Genomic DNA, 18,834 nt, shown 5'->3' with positions numbered 1-18,834 from the left:
TAACATCCTGGACAGGGAGGAACGCTGGTTTGAGCGCAGAGTCAAGGAGGCCATTTACGTGAAAAGGGAAAGACCATCTCTGAATCGAGGAGGAGGCCTAAGGGTATATCTGTCACCATCTTACAATGCTGTGATTGCAGCCATTCCCCAACTCTGTGTGAATGGTACTCATGACCATTGATAGCACACCGATAAAGAGGACCAGCTCTGTCCTGGACAGTCCCATAGACTGCAAAGAGATGGTGGGTGAGAGGAGGATGTTAGCCAAGCTGACATCTATTATGAACAACAGCTTGGCTACCAGGTTGTCTATTATGAGCCTGCAGAGGCCCTGAGCAGCTCTGTTACAGGACAGAGGACTAAACTGCAGCAGCTAGACTGTACAATATACACGTAATCAGGGCTGTGCAGAGATGTCCGATGAGGAAGGTGCTTAAAGGAGCACATAGGACCAGGCTGAACAAAAACAACCCACATTAATCAAGAATCTAATATAAAATCGTATCATACTATATCACTGTCATCAGGTGGGAACAATGCAAAGCAAATGTAGCCTATGTTTTACCTGATGGTTACAATGTTGCTGCTGCTCCTGCTGCTGATTGTGCTGCAGGGCAGGGCTGTGCTGATCTGAGAAAGTAGACATTCAAAAGTCCATAGGAGACACTGTATCTGATTAAACAAGTGTTATGAGATAATAATTATAAAATGACAGCACTTGGAATCATGAGGCAAGAGATTAATAAAACTGTGGGAAATAAACTACGGTCTGTCTGTGACTCACTCTTCTTCCTCCATCTCCTCATCTCATCTACACACTGGGTTTGTCTCAGTAGAGGAGCTTTTTCTAGATCCTGGCAGCTCCCAGAGATGGTACAAAGTTTTTGTCACGGTTCTGGGTCCGTTGGACCCAGTATTTTGAGTTTATTATATTTCGGTTTAATTCTGCTTCATGGATTGTTTTCTTATTCTCGTAGTGATGATGATTATTATTAGTTTCTTGTTTCTGTTTATCCGTGCTTAAGGATTTGTTCTCGGTTATATCTCACGTTTAGTTTAGTTCAGGTTCCATGTGTCGTTCTCTGTCTGTCTGTCTCTCAGTGTCAAGTCTGCGTGCTTGTTTAGTAATTCATGTTTCCTGTTTTATTGTGAAAGTCTTTGTCTTATGTTAGTGTGTGCAGCTTGGTTCCCCCCGTCTCGTTAACCCCGATCTCTCCCAGCTGTGTCTCCCTCCTGTTCCCCATTCCCTGATTCCCACCCTGTGTATATTAGCCCTGTGTTTTCCTGTGCTCAGTGTCGTGTCGTACCGTCAGATTATGCCTGTGTGTTTTTTGGTTTCTGTATTCACGGCACTTCACGTTTGGTTTTCATGTCAGCAATAAAGCTGAGGTTTTGATTTACAATTCTGTGTTCCAGTCCTGCGCTTGGATCCTCCTCTCTGCCTGCCCACACACAGAGCCCTGACAGAACGACGCGACCAGTAATGGATCCAGCGGACTCACGCTTCGCCTTTGAGGGAGAGAATCTCGCGCTCCTTTGGGATTACTGTTGGAGGGTAGTCCACGCCGCGAGCCCCTACAAGAGGCAGCTGGAGGTAGTATTTTTTTTTGATAATTTTTTGTCGTCCACTGCCTCCACTGTCAGTTTTCTAAAAATAAATGGACTCAAACAAATAATAACAGCTCTAAGAGCGAGGTTAAGTTTTGAACTGTTTGGCATGGGTGGCCCAGGGAAAGAGGATTCAATTGTTCTCCTGGAGGCCCTCGCCACTTGGTACTCTCAACGACAGCAGCATTTTTTTACCAAGGCTTATCGCTAAATCGTTTGATCCATCCTTGAAAAAGAAATGCAACCCTCGCCATCATCACCCAACCACACTTCCATTCTCTCCTGTAGTACGGACTGGTGCAGTTTTCATTTCCATACCCTCAGCTCAGTTAGCTGATCAGCAGCCACCCTCGGCTCAGTTAGTTGATATAGCTGTTTCTTTAAAACCGTGTGTGTGGCTGGCTGTGTCTTTGAAACCTTACATAAAAGGAGCAGGTGCTAATTTTTATTTGATTCATTTGTAATTTTTACAGCTTGGGAAAACTAAAAACTGCATATTTAGTTATTGTTATAAATCTCCCTGTAACACCATTTTTGCATTTTAATTTCTCTGAAAATATAGAAAACATTACATAACACAAGTACTTTTCATAATATGAATATTATGAAATAACTTTAAAAGATTTCCGTGTGTGTGTGTGGCGGAGGGAGCTGTGTGGCGGAGGGAGCTGTGTGGCGGAGGGAGCTGTGTGGCGGAGGGAGCTGTGTGTGTGCAAGTTCAACAAAAAAATTAACGCAACAGTTTCCATTACTCTTTTTGAGTTACGATAACTTATGTTGAAATTAGATTGAACCAACAAACTATATTGAGTTAGGGGAATTAACTTTTCCTCCATAATCAAAGGTGATTTTAATTACCATTTATGTAATATTTGGTAGCTTAAAAACATATTTTTAAGTTGTTTACTCATAAAAATTATCTTCCTCCAATTACTTTTTCCACATTATTTAAAATGATTTTTAAGTGTTATGTAATTAATTACAGCAATTACAAAAACAATTTTTTAAAGTTCATTATTTAAAATATTAAGTTGCTGATTTTCATCATTATTAACATCATTTTAGCTTTCTCTTATTTTTTATTGTAATAGCTTTTAAGAAAGGAATTCATTCAACATTTTTTTTTATCAAAAAACTTTATTTTTTAACTGTAGGCATTTCAACACTTTGTATTTAAAATGTGAAAATAAACCAGAAATTTAGATTTATACCATCTCAGCCAAGTTATAGTATATGCCTTTATGTATTTAACACCACAGAAACAAATGTGTTCAATTGGTTAAAAAAACTTAGAAAACATTTTGTTGCAGTAATACTTCCATGCAAGTGTTCAGTAAATGTTAACTTTCAATGCCTACCAAACTTTACAAGATCTTGCATCTTTCTATGACACAATGCAGCAAACACCTTTAAGATCAATGTTACACATACAGGATTCAAAACGGTTAACAATTTTTGAAACAGAGTCAACATCTTTAACATAATGATGGTTCCATCAAGGTCAAGGAACAGCTTCTGAACAACTTCAAAAGTATATTTCAGATCCTTGCATTAGCTCAGATTGAGAGCATATATTATGCCCATGAGCAAAACACAGCGCCTTGGGAAATTCTGGCCCTCCATGATTTTTGTTTCCTCAACCACAATGGTTGCAGTCTTATGGTTAGATCCAGGGGTGTACCAGTCACTGATGATGGCAGTTTTCATCACCTGCCTTTCAAGGTTGGCCTTAAGTTCTTCGGTGTTAACTTAAGGCCAACCTTAAGTTAAGGAATTAATAGGTTAGTGAATTATAGATTAGACTTTTATACTTACTGAAACTTAATGAATTCAGATGATCAATGGAACACACACACACACACACACACACACACACAATGCTGAATTACTTAAACCGAACTCCATGAAAAGGTCCTCTTCCTTCTCTCCAAGGAAAGTGATAAGGCAGCAGATGGCTACTTCTCTGCGTGTTTCAATTGTATTGTGCTATTTAAGAAAAAATAAAGTGAGTATAAAATACATGGGTGACTGCCAACAAAGTGCATTTCAAAGCTACCCAAAGTCTAAATAGTTGTCCTACCTCAAGAAGCATGTCCTTGATCTGCCTGATTCTCACTCCCTTAGCTCCTCCCCTTGATAAAATGACATCCATCAGTTTTGGGGTGCAATGGTCAAGTGTAGCTATTCAAGGCTTACAGTGGTTATTCTCTTGAACTCCTCCTTTATCTGTAGACCACAGAAAGAGAAGAATTAAACCTTGCAGACTATTAGCTATACTGCATTAATGAATGCTCTAATACATTATTTAAAGAGGATAGATGTGATCTAAGGCTACCCCAAGTTTTGAGGGAACAAAAACAATCTTGGTGAAGACAAGGGAGACTTCGCCACCATAACCGTGGTGTAATCTCTAATGCTTTAGCAACCCTGTTTTTGCAGAGGTTTTGAATTTGCACATTGTTCACTCCCAGCCCATTTTGTAAAAAATGTGTCCCAACTTAACAAAGCACTAATGACCCTAGATTATCACACTATACTAACTGCTTACATAAAGTCTTAATGTTAAGTAGATTCACATAGCCCATGCCAGAATAATGCTATTGGAATGACATTAACAATATTTCACACAGTCTGATTTAAAAAAACAAAACAAAACAAAGATAGCTACAGCTCTTAAGATCAAGAACAATACTTACTTTAAGCTGTATCACAATACTAACCAAAATCAATGTAATATTACGTATGGGTCATGCAAGTTTTATAAAGATATAAAATAGGTGAGCCAGATGGAAAAAAGAAGCCTCTAGGTTATCCCTCTGAAAGAACTATTCACAGTTTAAAGGCTTCTAATTTTGGTAAAAAGAAAAACAAAATCAGCCTATGATCAAAATTAGATTGCACTGTGTAGCAAAACTTTAATCATGCTTTTCCTAGCCACAGTTGCACTCTCTAGCTGAAGACTTTTGTCAAATGAAACTTTATAAGTCTTATCCTCTGCTGTGCTAAAGTTTAGAATGGCTAGCATTAGCTACATGTGGTAGTGCAAAGTATTTCTTTATCTGTATGAGCATCACATCATACACAAATCCACTACAGGTGACTAGCACAAATGCTTTGCTTTGGTAGAACTGTTATTTGTAAATGAAATGTTACTTACCTTGAAATGTTTTTTTACAAAAGCTTGCACCATGCAACGCAACATGTGTGAATTTGCCCGGGCTAGTTAAGTCAGTAGGGGAGGGAATTTGAAATCAGAAGTTACAGTGGAAAAAAATAAGTTATGTATTAAATTTCTTTAAGTAATTACAACTTGAATTTTATTTTGAACCCACTAACATTGGGATTTAATTTCAAATTACATATAAAATTAAATGTAATTACCAACATTATTAATTCAACACAACCCAAAAAAATACAGTTTGCAACTTAGAAGGTCTATCTTAATCAATAAATTAGAATTTTTATGTTGCAGCCATGGATTTAATCAAGTGGTGGTAAAAGGCCTGATGAATTACTTTTGTGTGTGTGTGTGTGTGTGTGTGTGTGTGTGTGTGTGTGTGTGTGTGTAGGAGGAGCGTGTGTAGGAGGAGCGTGTGTAGGAGGAGCGTGTGTAGGAGGAGCGTGTGTAGGAGGAGCGTGTGTAGGAGGAGCGCGTGTAGGAGGAGCTGCGCGAAGGAGGAGCGTGTGTGTGGTTATAAATTTTTACTGCAAGAATTTTCACAATAGACATAATGTCTGAATATGCTAATATTCTCCTAATTATTACTGTTGATTTCTTGGTAGGCCAAAACCCATAAAACATTTCAAAATAATTTAATAATAAATTATAATCATAAGTAATACAAAAAATAAATAAACACCAACCTATGCAAATGTATTCTGTCAAGGAAAGACGATCGTCTATATAAATATGTGTCTGAGAACAGGAAAACTGTCTCACAGCTTCATGTCATCATCCAGGAATGGGGAAAAAGAACAGACTGATAAAGAGGACCAGCTCTGTTAGCAGCACTGTTACAGCCATGGTGTAGGACGGAGGTCTATTCCATGTCTTTGATCATCAGCCAGACTGTACAATACGGACACATGTAACAGACACATACGAAATTATATGCGCGTGTGGTTATAGCTGTTTTATCCCTACACCATTTATTTTCTGTTTCCATTTTTTCTAATATATTTCTAATTCACTTTTCCTCAATGACCCTTGTGCAGCTGCGACATTTCAGCTTCCACAGTGGGGGGATATTAAGTCTACGACTGTGATATAAACACGTTTGTGCTCCTTTGTACTTGAATCAGGTATTTAAGTAGGCCACCTGACTACGGAGGATATCTCCTTCCTATCTGTCCCAGTCGAAAAAAATGGGGGGGGGAGAAATGTGGAAGCCACTTCCTGCGAAAAAAGGGGAGGAGATACCGTAAGTGCACCATTTAAGAGCTTGCAGCTCCTCCCCTCCTTCACTTTCAGGCGTTCTCCTCCAGCCACTGTGCCCTTTTTGCATATATCACCTGCTGAGACAAACCTCGGTGGCGCTTATAAAGGCTGAAACAGACGAAATAAGAAAAGGATCAATATCTTATTAAGCTTTGTTAATAAAGGTAAGCGACTTTAGTTCATTGTTCCTACAAAAATGGCGAACTTCTGCCATTTTTATTTTTTCCCTTTAATGTTTATTTGTTGCACTGAATCTGTGTTCGCTGTTGAAGATGTTTTCTTGGAAGTTATTTCAGTGTTGATAGTTCAGCAGAGAGACTTGATCATTAGACTGGGACTAGGACACGGACAAACGTTCTCCTCTGGCTCTGTCTCTTCATACTTGTGAACTTGAAATTGTATAATGTGCCAAGATTAATTAACTTCTAAAAAGCTGAAAAGCCTTGCTTACTCCATACCTGTTGACGTTTGAGATTCAGAAGTCGAAAAGTTATTCAGTCACAGTCACAGACGACTAAAGTCGCTTGCCTTTATTAATAATGTTTAAGATAATGATCCTTTTCTTATTTCTTCTGTTTCCGTCTTTATAAGCGCCACCAAGGTTTGTCTCAGCTGGTGTAATGAACAAGAGGTGTAGTGACTGGCAAGAGTTAGTGGGAACTGAGAGTTGAGTTAAAGAACACACATTAAGAAGCAGATTATATTAGATTTATATTTTAAATAAGACAAAATTTGGATTTTACAGCAGTAAAATTATTGTATCTCTACAGTTTAAAAATGTAATAAGCTTCGCCCCTGCACAGAGTGGATAGTGAAACAAATGGAATCATCATAAATACATTATTTCATATTTATTACTCCCCCCTCCTCATTGCTTTATTATTGTAGCTCTAGTAATGAATAATAATGTAAGGATTCTGGATCAGCACCGTGATGCCCATAGTGTATATACAGTATTCTGAAGGTCTAAAATGTCCCTGTGTGTGTGTGTGCATGTGTGTTTTATGTATATGGATTTTTTAAAAACAATATTACTCATGATATAACATTGTCCAGACATGGCTGGTAAGGACATGAGGAGGAAACAGCAGGAGCTGTGTGAGGCTACTAAAGGCAGGGCTATAACATTTTTCTGTCATCATTTTATTTTAGATTAAGTGCAAGAGTTGTTAGGTGTGGATAATTAGATTATAGTTTATTGCAATAGCAAGTTGTGCCTTGTTGTCAGATAGACAGCAAGTGGAGAGTGATATATGAAATGATGGGATGGAAGGAAGAAGAGAAGCAAAGAGTGATTCACAGGCAGAGCCTAAATTATTTCTCACAGTTTTTTGTTGCCAATCTTTGCATTTTATTATTATCTCATGACACTTGTTTAATCAGCTACCATCTCTCCTATGGACTTTTTAAATGTCTACAGTCTCAGATCAACACAGCCCTGCCCTCCAGCACTATCAGCAGCAGGAGCAGCAGAAACCCCTCAACAGCAACATTGTACCCATCAGGTAAAACATCAGCTACGTATGCTTTGCCTTGTCGCCACCTCACAACAGTGATATAGTATGATGCGATGATATTAGATTCTTGATGAATGTGTGTTGTTGTTATTCAGCCTGGTTCAATGTGCCCCTTTTTAACTTTGAGCACCCGCCCCTTTAAACCTCTCTGCACAGCCCTGTTCCTAATTTTGTTTGACTTTTGCCTGTTAGCTGCTCCAAGTTTCCTTCAGGTTTACTTGTTTAAAAGGTACTACAGTGTTTTCTTTGACGTGTCTGCAGCTATCGCTGACTGTGACTTATGGTTTGTTCTTCCCTCTAACAGACTTGAAGCTGCAATGGACGGACACGGTGAAGATGCCACTCCGCTCTTTGTCCTGCCTGTGTGTTCCTGGTTTCGTTTCCATCTCATCTACCACCAGACCGACGGACTGGCTGTGATACTTTACGGTGACAGAGAGAAGCTTGCTGCGATATTCGTGCAGAGGATGGTGACGGAGTTCTTCAGGAACTGGATTCACAGGCCTGCGTGACCAAGACCATCAGTGACCTGTGTTTGCAGAGCCTCTGTGGGACTTTCAACACAGTCCTCTGGTGACGCCTGATGGCCAAAAGTATGAAGAGCAGCTTGAATCTACAAAATGAACTGCTTCATTGTGACGAGTTCACAATTCTCTCTGATATTGAGCTGCCGTTGCTTTGCTTTTTGGGAGGTGAAAAAAATGTTACGTCTATTTGTTTAGTAGATAAATTTGGTCAATAAACGTTGCTTATGCGCCATGGTGTGGTCTTTCTTTACTTGTGACTTCTTGATGTTGGTAAATACAATACATGAAAAATACATATAATATACATATAATAATGTACAACACATTATGGAGTACGCTTCTGCTGTGAGGTCCTGCCTCCATGAACTCATGCAATTAATCACTGGACAGAAAGACCGCTGTGTGTATAAATAATATGATACTGGGCCAATTTTCTTATACATATGTTTGACCAGGAGGTAGAACTGAAAAGGGAGAATGCTTATGAACTTGTAAAGTAAAAACGTGATGCATTTAAGGTTATCCGTTTGGTTTTTGTTTGAGAAGAGAATTTGTTCCACTGTGTGATGGTCGAGTTTCTTTTCTTGGAGATAATTTCTCCTGCATTAGAGGAAATGTGGAACAAAGAGGCTGGAGAGCCCAGAAACTGCAATGCAAGTTGGTAGAGATGCAGGTGTACGGTCTTCCTGGTGTCACAGACGATCAGCTAAAACTATTAAACAAATTAAATTGCTGCCATTTTTGTACAATAATATTTTAAGATTATTTTACATATAAAATATATATTTTTTATTATATTAAATTTAAAGCATCAAATGGAAATCTTTTAAAGTTAATGATATTATTATTATGAAAAGTACATTTTTGTTATGTAATGTTCTCTATATTTTCAGAGAAAATAAAAACGCAAAAATGGTGTTACAGGGAGATTTATAACAATAACTAAATATGCAGTTTTTACAGTTTTCCCAAGCTGTAAAAATTACAAATGAATCAATAAATAAAAACTAACACCTGCTCCTTTTATGCTACTTTACACTGCTGTAGTACACACACACACACACACACACACACTGGGTTTTAAAGAAAATACATAAAGAACAGCTATATTAGAATTATATTTCAAATATGACAAAATGCTGATTTTACAGCAGCAAAAATATTGTATCTGTAAAATTTAAACATTTAACAAACTTTCTCCTTTGCACTGAATTGAAAGACAAACTGAATCATCATAAATACATTATTTTATATATAATGGAAATCTTTTAAAGTTGTTTAATGATATCTATCTATCTATCTATCTGTCTGTCTGTCTGTCTATCTTGCTAGACAGACAGACAGGGAAGGACAAGGACTGGATCAGCACAATGATGTCATCTTGTGGCTATGGTATATACAGTATTCTGGAAAAGGTATAAAATGTCACTATATGTGCTTTATGTGTACAGATTTTCTTTTTAAATTATCACTCAAGTATAAAAACAATAATAAATAAAGTTGCAATGTTTTAGTTCAATAAAAATATTTCTATCATTACTTTTTTATGGATTAGGTTCAAGAGTTATTAAGTGTGGATAATTAAATCATAGTTTAATGCAACAGCAGATTGTGCCTTGTTCTCAGATGGACAGAAAGTGGAGAGTGATAGATGAGATGAGGAGATGAAGGAAGAAGAGTGAGTCACAGACAGAGCCGAGTTTATTCCCCACAGTTTTATTAATCTCTTGCCTCATGATTCCAAGTGCTGTCATTTTATAATTATTATCTCATAACACTTGTTTAATCAGATACAGTGTCTCCTATGGACTTTTGAATGTCTACTTTCTCCGATCAGCACAGCCCTGCCCTGCAGCACAATCAGCAGCAGGAGCAGCAGCAGCATCATTGTAACCATCAGGTAAAACATTTGCTACATTTGCTTCGCATTGTTCCGTTGACAGTGATATAGTATGATATGATTTTATATTAGATTCTTGATTAATGTGGGTTGTCGTTATTCAGCCTATGTGCCCCTTTTGAACTCTAAGCACCCTCCCCTTCGGACATCTCTGCACAGCCCTGATTACATGTCTGTATTGTATGTTTAGCTGCTGCACTTTAGCCCTCCGCCGTGTAACAGTGCTGCTAACAGAGCTGCTCAGGGCCTCTGCAGGCTCATAATAGACAACCTGTTAGCCAAGCTGTTGTCCATAATAGATATCAGTTTGGCTAACATCCTCCTCTCACCCACCATTTCTATGCAGTCGATGAGACTGTCCAGGAAAGAGCTGGTCCTCTTTATTGGTGTGTTACCCCCCATTCCTGGATGATGACATGATGTAGAAGCTAAGAAATTCTTGTAGTAAAAATTGAAGTAAAAAATTATAAAACTCAAACCCCAGACACTCAGTGGATGTTTCACTGATGCACCTCCAGTGGAACCAGATCCCACAACAATGTGTGCTCTTAATCTGGCAGGAAAGGAAAGGTTACTCACGTGGCGCTTTATGATTAACAAAATATAATTAAAACATTTTAACAGCCGTAGGTTAGTCAGTTTGTGGACATTTAATTTTGCATATGAGACATAGATGTGCCCTTAGGCCTCCTCCTCGATTCAGAGATGGTCTTTCCCTTTTCACGTAAATGGCCTCCTTGACTCTGCGCTCAAACCAGCGTTCCTCCCTGTCCAGGATGTTACATCCTCATCATTGAAAGAGTGTCCACTGGCCTGTAGGTGTGAATAGACTGCAGAGTCCTGGCCTGACCAGGTAGCTCTCCTGTGTTGTGCCATCCGCTTCGCCAGAGGTGTTTTGGTTTCCCCGATGTATAAATCATGGCAATCCTCCTGGCGCTTAACAGTGTACACTATATTACTCTGCTTGGGTTGGGGACCTGCCAATCTTTGACATAGTGTTTGGGGTTTAAAAGCCACAGAGACGCGTTGTTTAGAAAAAATATGTCTCAGCTGTTCCGATACTCCTGACACGTACAGGATAAGGCAGCAGTTGTCCTTCTCTCCTGGATCACCTGGAGCTTTCTTTAGGTGCCTTCCCAGCTTTGACAAATATCCAGCTGGGATAACCACATTTACTCAAAGCATTAATATAAAAATTAACGATCATAAAACTGACCTCATAGCCCGCTGTTTGTCAGTGGTGCTAGTTTAAGTCATTATGCAAATGTACTGTTTACAGGGTCAAGGAAACCTGCAGTCAGCTGAGACTGAAGAAGTCACTTAGTAGAATTTCTTCGACTGAAAACGCCACGTCCAGATGAACAGAATAATTTTTAGGGATTTCCTTACCTGGATGACTGAGCATGAATCAAGACAATAAAAAGTGATGTTTTTTTTGTTATGTTGTCCTAATTTTTTTTCTTAAAAACCTTTCAAGATACACATTTTGAAGTTGATAGAATAGAATAGAGCCTTTATTATCCAATTGAAGAGAAATTACGGTGTTACCGAGCTCTTACAGCAAGGGAAAATAAAATATAAAAGGAAGACACAAGGTGGTCCTATAAACATAAGCAACTGAAGATGCTCCATTTGGATTTACACACCAGGAAAAACATTATATTCTATTTTTTTTATGTATTTATTAATTTTGTGTTGGCATCTCAAGGTCACCAGTCGTAATCATCCACTGGCTGAATCTGATGCTAACCCTGGATGAAGAGACGTTGATGAACACACACTCACAAAAACACAACTCAATGTCATGTTCAGAAACCAGTTTGAGATGATTTGAGTTTGTAGCATGTTGTGTTATCCTGCTGGAAGCTGTCATCAGGAGATGAATACACCGTAGGATGGAGATGGTCAGCAAGAATACTCGGGTGAGCTGTGGTGTTTAAATTGTGCTTATTTGGTACTAAGGTGTCCAAAGTGTGGCAAGAACTTATCCCCCAACGCGTTACACCAGCAGCCTGAACAAGGCAGGACGGATTCATGCTTTCAAGCTGTTTACTGCAGACTCTACCATCTGAACGTTGCAGCAGAAACTGAGACTCATTCAAACAGGCAGTATTTGTGCATTTTTCTCCCATTTTGGTCAGCCTGGGTGAACTGTAGCCTCAGTTTTTTTGGGCTGACAGGAGTGGCGCCTGGTGTGTTCTTATGCTGCTGCCTCCAGGTTTGATGTACTGTGATTTAAGAGATGCTCTTGTGCAAACCTAGGCTGTAATGGCTGATTAGTTTAGTTGCTGTTGCCTTCTTATTAGCTTGAATCAGCATTTGTGTAGCAACAAAGCATTTTCACGCAGAGAACCACGGCTTGTTGAATATGTTCTCTTTTTGCTATTTCCCCTCTCTTTCAGTCTATCCTGTATGAACAGCTGCTGAAAAACAAAACCTGCCACCTGGAACCAACGACGACGCCCTAAACTCACTTAAATCACCTTTTTTTAACCACTAACCACTTTTTACATTCAAGGTATGCAGAAGAGCATCTCTGAATGCACAGCACGTTAAACCTTCACGCTGATGTGCCATGTTAATGAGCTCAGATCGTCTCAAAGTGGTTTCTTCAACATGACAGTGAGTTTGTACCCCAATGGCCTCCACAGTCACCAGAGTCAGTCTCAATCCAGTAGAGCACCTTTGGGATGTGGTGATACAGGAGATTCATATTGTGGGTGCACAGCTAACAAATCTGCAGCAACTGTGTGATGCTGTCATGTCAATGTGGAGCAAAGTGTCTCATTAATGTTTTCAACAGCTTGTTGAATCTGTGCCATGGAGAATTAAAACAGTTCTAAAGCCAAAAAAAGATCCAACTCAGCACTGATGTAGCCGGGTGGGCTACTCGCGCCTCCCCCCCCCCTCTCTCTCTCTCTTTCTCTCTCTCTCTCTCGCTTGCTTTACCGCCCTCGCTCTCTCCTGCGCTCGCTCTCTTGGCTGCGCAACTCGGTTAATTGGGAACCCACATGCATATTGATTGCAGGGTGGCGTCAGTCCGTATAAAGTTAAGCCGGTGTTCTCCTGGATTATTCCTCCCATGCGTTTGGCGCAAAGCTGCAGTAAATGCTGGCGGACCGCGACGGATTGATCAGCAAGCGAGTAGACCCTATGACAGCTATAGGTAGGCTCTCGCTTAACCTCCGAGTACCGAAATTTGTATTAATGTAGTTTTGCGGCCCTGTTGTAGCGCGGCCGTTTCTGTTTGAGGGTGTAAGCCTTCCAGTTTGGTGTGCGTGTGTGATTTCTTTTATTAAAGATTGAAGGTTTAGTTTTTATGATATGTAGCGAGCCTGACGCTCAGAGTCCTTTTACTCTTTTAACGTATTGCTCTGGTTTATTTCAGTGAACAGAGGACGTGCCAGTGTCCCTGGGACCTCAGGTGGTGGATCGTTTTCACACTTTCCTTTGTACAGCACTGGGTGGGCTGTAGTGATTTTCTTGTGTGATTTTTCTTTTGGGTCCACGGCTGCTGGTAAGTCCAAGTTCCATGATTGTTTTTAACTTCCGGACACTGTCAACAACGACGCTACATTTTGTTTTCTAATATTTCATCTATTTTCACTATAAACAAAATTATTGATATTGGAGCCAACCTGCGTCGGTGTGCATCCTTGAATCTGTGCGGCCTCTCTTATTCATTTAATCGATTTTTCTTAAAAAGGAATTTCCTGGGGGTGAAATTCCCCTTGGTGGCGTTGTCATTTTATTACCATTTCTTTTATAACCCCGGCGACCACTTGGTCACACTAATGAAGTGGCAGCAGGGCTCTGAGTATGTTGTTCACTCAATAGCAGGAAAATTGAGAGAGAGAGAGAGAGAGAGAGAGAGAGAGCGAGAGAGAGAGAGAGAGAGAGAGAGAGAGAGAGAGAGAGAGACCAAAAATGGGATTTACGAAAAATGATAATTAAAAACACGGAAATGTAAAATGATTAATCATACATGTTTATAAAATGATAACAAAGTAACAAGTTGTTGCCGATAATTATTTTTTTTATTCTATATGCATTTAATTGAGAGCTTCTTTCCGTTGCTTCCTTATTTTCTTAAGTGATTTAGGATAAGTTGAACAACGATGAAGTGTTTCATCTATCAGTTGGATTATAGGACTTGGACTTGGTATTTCCTGAGCCAAATTGGAGTCGAGAAGAGGAAGGGCCCTGCCTCCATGCGATAGCGGAGAACGTGAACTTGCGCGCCTGAAGGCCCTGCCTTCACTCCGCCCTGGCAGGTATAAAACGCACAGGCACACACAGAAACACTTCACTTCTTACACCGGCTCAGGCAAACGCTTATAAGGTAAGATTTACAGACTTTTGATTTCAAATACAAACACTTGAAGGTAGTGTGAGTGCGCCGCGCCGCGCTCTGAACAGTGCGGAACAGTGCCCCGCGGAACAGTGCGCCGCGGCGCCGCGCCGCGGAACAGTGCCCCTCGGAGGCGCGGTGCCCCCTCGGAGGCGCGGTTCCCCGCGGAGGCGCGGTGCCCCCGCGGAGGCGCGGTGCCCCCTCGGAGGCACGGTGCCCCGCGGTGCCCCCTCGGAGGCACGGTGCCCCGCGGAGCCCCCTCGGAGGCGCGGTGCCCCCTCGGAGGCACAGTGCCCCTCGGAGGCGCGGTGCCCCCTCGGAGGCACGGTGCCCCGCGGAGGCGCTAAAGCGCCGTGCCCCTCGGAGGCGCGGACGCGCAGTGCCCCTCGGAGGCGAGGACGCGCAGTGCCCCTCGGAGGCACAGACGCGCAGTGCCCCTCTGAGGCACAGTGTCCCGCGGAGGCACAGTGCTCCGCGGCGCCGCGGAGGCACAGTGTGCCTCGGAGGCGCGGTACCCCCTCGGAGGCAAAGTGCCCCTCGGAGGCGCGGACGCGCAGTGCCCCTCTGAGGCACAGTGCCCCGCGGAGGCACAGTGCGCCTCGGAGGCGCGGTGCCCCCTCGGAGGCGCAGTACCCCCTCGGAGGCAAAGTGCCCCGCGGAGGCGCGGACGCGCCGTGCCCCTCGGAGGCGCGGACGCGCCGTGCCCCTCGGAGGCGCGGACGCGCAGTGTCCCTCGGAGGCGCAGTGCCCCTTGGAGGCACAGTGCCCCTCGGAGGCACAGTGCGCCGCGGCGCCGCGGAGGCACAGTGCGCCGCGGAGCCTCGGAGGCGCGGTGCCCCCTCGGACGCGCGGAGGCACCGTGCCCCCTAGGAGGCGCGGTGCCCCCTCGGAGGCGCGGTGCCCTCGCGGAGGCGCGGTGAGGCGCGGTGCCTCGCGGAGGCGCGGTGAGGCGCGGTGCCCCGCGGAGGCGCGGAGGCACAGTGCGCCGCGGAGGCACAGTGCGACACTAAATTGAGTACAATTAACACTGAAAAGTTAACACTGGCCATAGAGTAAATTTAACTCTAATTCTGAGTGGTCCGGGACATCATAATGTCTAACTCGCGTGATGATTGTGATAGAGAAGCAGCCTATTTTGTTTTTAATCAATATCTGAACGTATGAACAATAGACTGTCAAATCAATGAAAATACAAGTTCATTTCAACAAAATTTATTGTTAACACTGAAACACACAGTAGGCCTACATTAGATATAAGGCTGCATTTTAAAATGAATTAGAGAAAATAAAATGGCTAAACTGTGCATCTTAAAACAAAGTGCTTAATTTCAGGAAAAAAATAGCAGCAGCTTGAGTTTCCCTTTTTCTTTACCTTTTACATCTCGTCTCAATACATTTTGAACAGATAACATCAAAACATCTTAACAATTTTGCAGTTTCTTTCTTTCCCCCTTGTATTCCACTTCCCCACTTTCTGTTGTTCAGTGAGAGAACTGAGCTTCAGTTTGCCCTTCCAGGATTTTAAATCTGGGCTGGAATGGTGTCAGGGCCATTCTCACACACATGTGTAGGTGCTCGTTGGTGAGCCTGGAACGATATTTAGTTTTTATTATGTTCATTGTGGAGAAAGCTGCCTCACAGCTGTATGTGGAGCCAAACATGGTCAAGATGTACAGGGCTACTTTTCTCAAATTTGGGAAAGCTGTCTCAGACCATTTGGAGCCAGAAAGTGGCAGGTTCAGTTCTTCCAAACTGCTTTCAGGGCCACATCTGCTTAGAGCCCAACCAGTTGCATTTGAAGAGGCCCAGCATTTGCCCTCTTGAAGTGCTGTGTGACTTCCTTTGAGAATCCTCTGACATCAGTGATGAGAAATGGGTTCTTTATGAACTGCTGTCCAAAGCTGAAGCTATCAAAACGTTTGCTGAAGTTTTCAATCAGCTTGTCAACAAAGTCAACAAAAGAGGACACATCTCTCTGTCCCTGAACCTGTTCCTGAACCTGCGCTTTGTGCGCCGAGCTTCATTTACATTAGTCCTTCATCAGTCCTTCGTGCTCATGTCTAGATTAAATGTCAATCTTAGGAATTTCAGAATTAGGAAAAAAACGTTTTGATCAGGGGCGGATAGTAAAACCTTGTACCATCTCTGGGAGCTGCCAAGATCTAGAAAAAGCTCCTGAGACAAACCCGGGGTGTCTGATTACAGCAGTGGAAAATAGAGCAAAAGGGGCAGGTGCTAATTTTTATTTATTAGTATTTTATTTATTTATATTTTAAACATTCAGGGACAGGTGTCTGCGAGGCAATGACATCCGATGGGTCCAAAGCAACTTGTTTCATTCAAAAACCTTTTTTCTGTGTAGGTGCGTTTAGTTGATGCTCACATGTCAGTCGCTGGCTAACCAGCCAATTTGTCTGAGTGAAAAATATGTAAGAACCAGTGAGAGGCAAGCCAACAAGACAAAAATATAAAGATGCGTACTCAGAGAGAGGGTAGTCTGTGGTTCTATATTCATTCTTCTTTCACATTCTGGTTTAGATTTATAATCCAACCTGTTTCACTGCAGTTGATACTTGAAATGAAGGATCAGGACATAATTATCTTCTTCAGTTTACAAAGCTAAGTAACTTAAAGATAAAATGTACCAGTTCTTAATTTTGGTTTATCCATTAGCTGCTCCAAGTTTCAGTTTTACTCGTTTAAAAGTACTACAGTGTTTTGTTTTGGGGTTTTTTTTTTGGACGCGTCTGCAGTTGTCGTGTTTGTGACTTATGATTTGCTCTTGTTTCTGACAGACTTGAAGCTACAATGGATGGAGACGGTGAACAAGCCGCTCGGGCAGAGCTGTGTGCCCTGCACCTGAGATCCTTTCAGTTGCATCTCATTTACGACCAGGCTGACGGACTGGCTGCGATCCTTTACTATGACAGAGAGAAACTTTGCAAAATATTCCTCCAGACAATCACGATGGTGTTCTTCAGGAGCTGGATTCACAGGCCTGAGTGACCAAGACCATCAGTGACTTGCCCTTATACAGAGAGGAGCTGGGAACCTCTGAAGGGCCTCCAGCATCCAACAGTGCCTGCACAGATTGAACATTGTTGATGTTGTGTAAACTTCAATAATGAATTAATCAGAATCAGAATACTTTATTGATCCCTGGGGGAAATTAATTAAAATAAATAATTAAAATGTACTTTCCTTCTTATTATTCCATACATTCATTTAACCAACACATTTGTTATATTGATGACTGCTTTTCAAGGGCTGATCACCGCTACTAACGTCCCTGGATGGACTGACAACATCCGAACAATGACAGCAGGTCTCATGACTGAGGGCTTGGATGAACTGCAATATATATTCATTTTTAGAATTTATATTTTGTGTTAACTGTAGTTTGGCTCAAAGTGTTACTGCTATCTTATTTTAATAAACAACACTGCCATATGCAAAACTAGGGGTGGCAAGAGATTATGTTAGAGACAGTGGCATCGTTAGGCCTATTTTAGGGGTGCTGAAGCCTCCCTAAAATATTCTTAAGCCCCCCTAAATAATTTGCTGTTTGGGTTTTTTTTTTTATTTTTTTTTACAGAACTTGCAGACAAATTCAATATAAAGATGCAGGAATATGAGTTTAAAGAAATAATAATATAAACCTGTCGCTATTCACATAAATATGATCATAACTCGGTTGGTCCCTTTCACTTTACACTGTTAAGGTAGCGTCAGTGCTTCGTTATCCAATCCGTTCCAGTTGTTCACAGGGGACATCCACATGACTGAAAATCCAGTCCTCGTTTCACTGCTACTTTACACTCCGCTCGTATACACCTGCGGACACACTAGCGTACATGCGGCAAACAGCAAGAAATCGTGGATATACGCAAGTTTTTCAAGAAAGTAAGTCTTCATCACTGGCTGGTAGTAACAATTAGTTAGCTCCAGCTAACAGCAGAGAGTCCCATGTAAATAATGAACCAGGTGCTCCACAATTTGATAAATAAAAACCTGGCTAGCGCACTAAGTTAAATTGTTAGCATAATGTTAATTTCTGTCACTCGTTTTAGCTCTGAAAAATCGAGCTGAGCTCATTCAGGTATGGTCATCATCAGTGGAAATAATAATAATCACTCCATCCCCATTAACCTGTAGGAGTCAGGGCAGAGGAGCACAGAGAGGCAGAGGGGAGAGACGTCTGCTGGAGAGGTGAGTCAAAGGATGGAGTCATTTGTGATGCAAACAGTCTGATTAGAATTTTATGGGACTCAATATGGATATGAAATATGAAACATTTCAGTCACGGTACAACATATAAGACCTGTTTAACTTGAGCTTTTATTTAGGAGAGTCAAGGTTAGAAAGTGGAGAGAGCAAAGAGAGAGATATATATATATATAAGTCAAATTAGCCTGACTCACATATTTTTGAGGGTTCTATTTTAATTTTACTTCAATTCAAGTAATTTAGTAATTTTTTCAGGGGTTTAAATT

At 41.4% G+C, this 18,834-nt stretch overlaps 1 protein-coding gene across 2 annotated transcripts in view; it reads left to right on the top strand.

Annotated features, from left to right (window-relative positions):
- Positions 1-1,319: 1,319 nt before the first annotated feature.
- LOC143416538 (uncharacterized) overlaps positions 1,320-18,834 on the top strand; it is a 32,895-nt gene continuing 15,380 nt past the window's right edge. The window contains exons 1-3 of one of the 2 annotated variants that reach the window (XM_076881884.1): positions 1,320-1,594; positions 7,467-7,551; positions 7,868-8,320. In XM_076881884.1, the coding sequence (XP_076737999.1) occupies positions 1,484-1,594; positions 7,467-7,551; positions 7,868-7,983 (312 nt within the window). In that variant the 5' untranslated portion in view covers positions 1,320-1,483 and the 3' untranslated portion in view covers positions 7,984-8,320. Of the gene's footprint in view, positions 1,595-7,466; positions 7,552-7,867; positions 8,321-18,834 lie in introns of those variants that run through there. The other variant, XR_013096931.1, reaches the window with a different exon arrangement.

The sequence above is a fragment of the Maylandia zebra genome, linkage group LG3 (assembly GCF_041146795.1).
Source record: "Maylandia zebra isolate NMK-2024a linkage group LG3, Mzebra_GT3a, whole genome shotgun sequence".
Taxonomy (NCBI): Eukaryota; Metazoa; Chordata; class Actinopteri; order Cichliformes; family Cichlidae; genus Maylandia; species Maylandia zebra.
The sequence above is the reverse complement of the archived record's forward strand: the minus strand, read 5'-3'. Positions and strand labels throughout refer to the sequence as shown.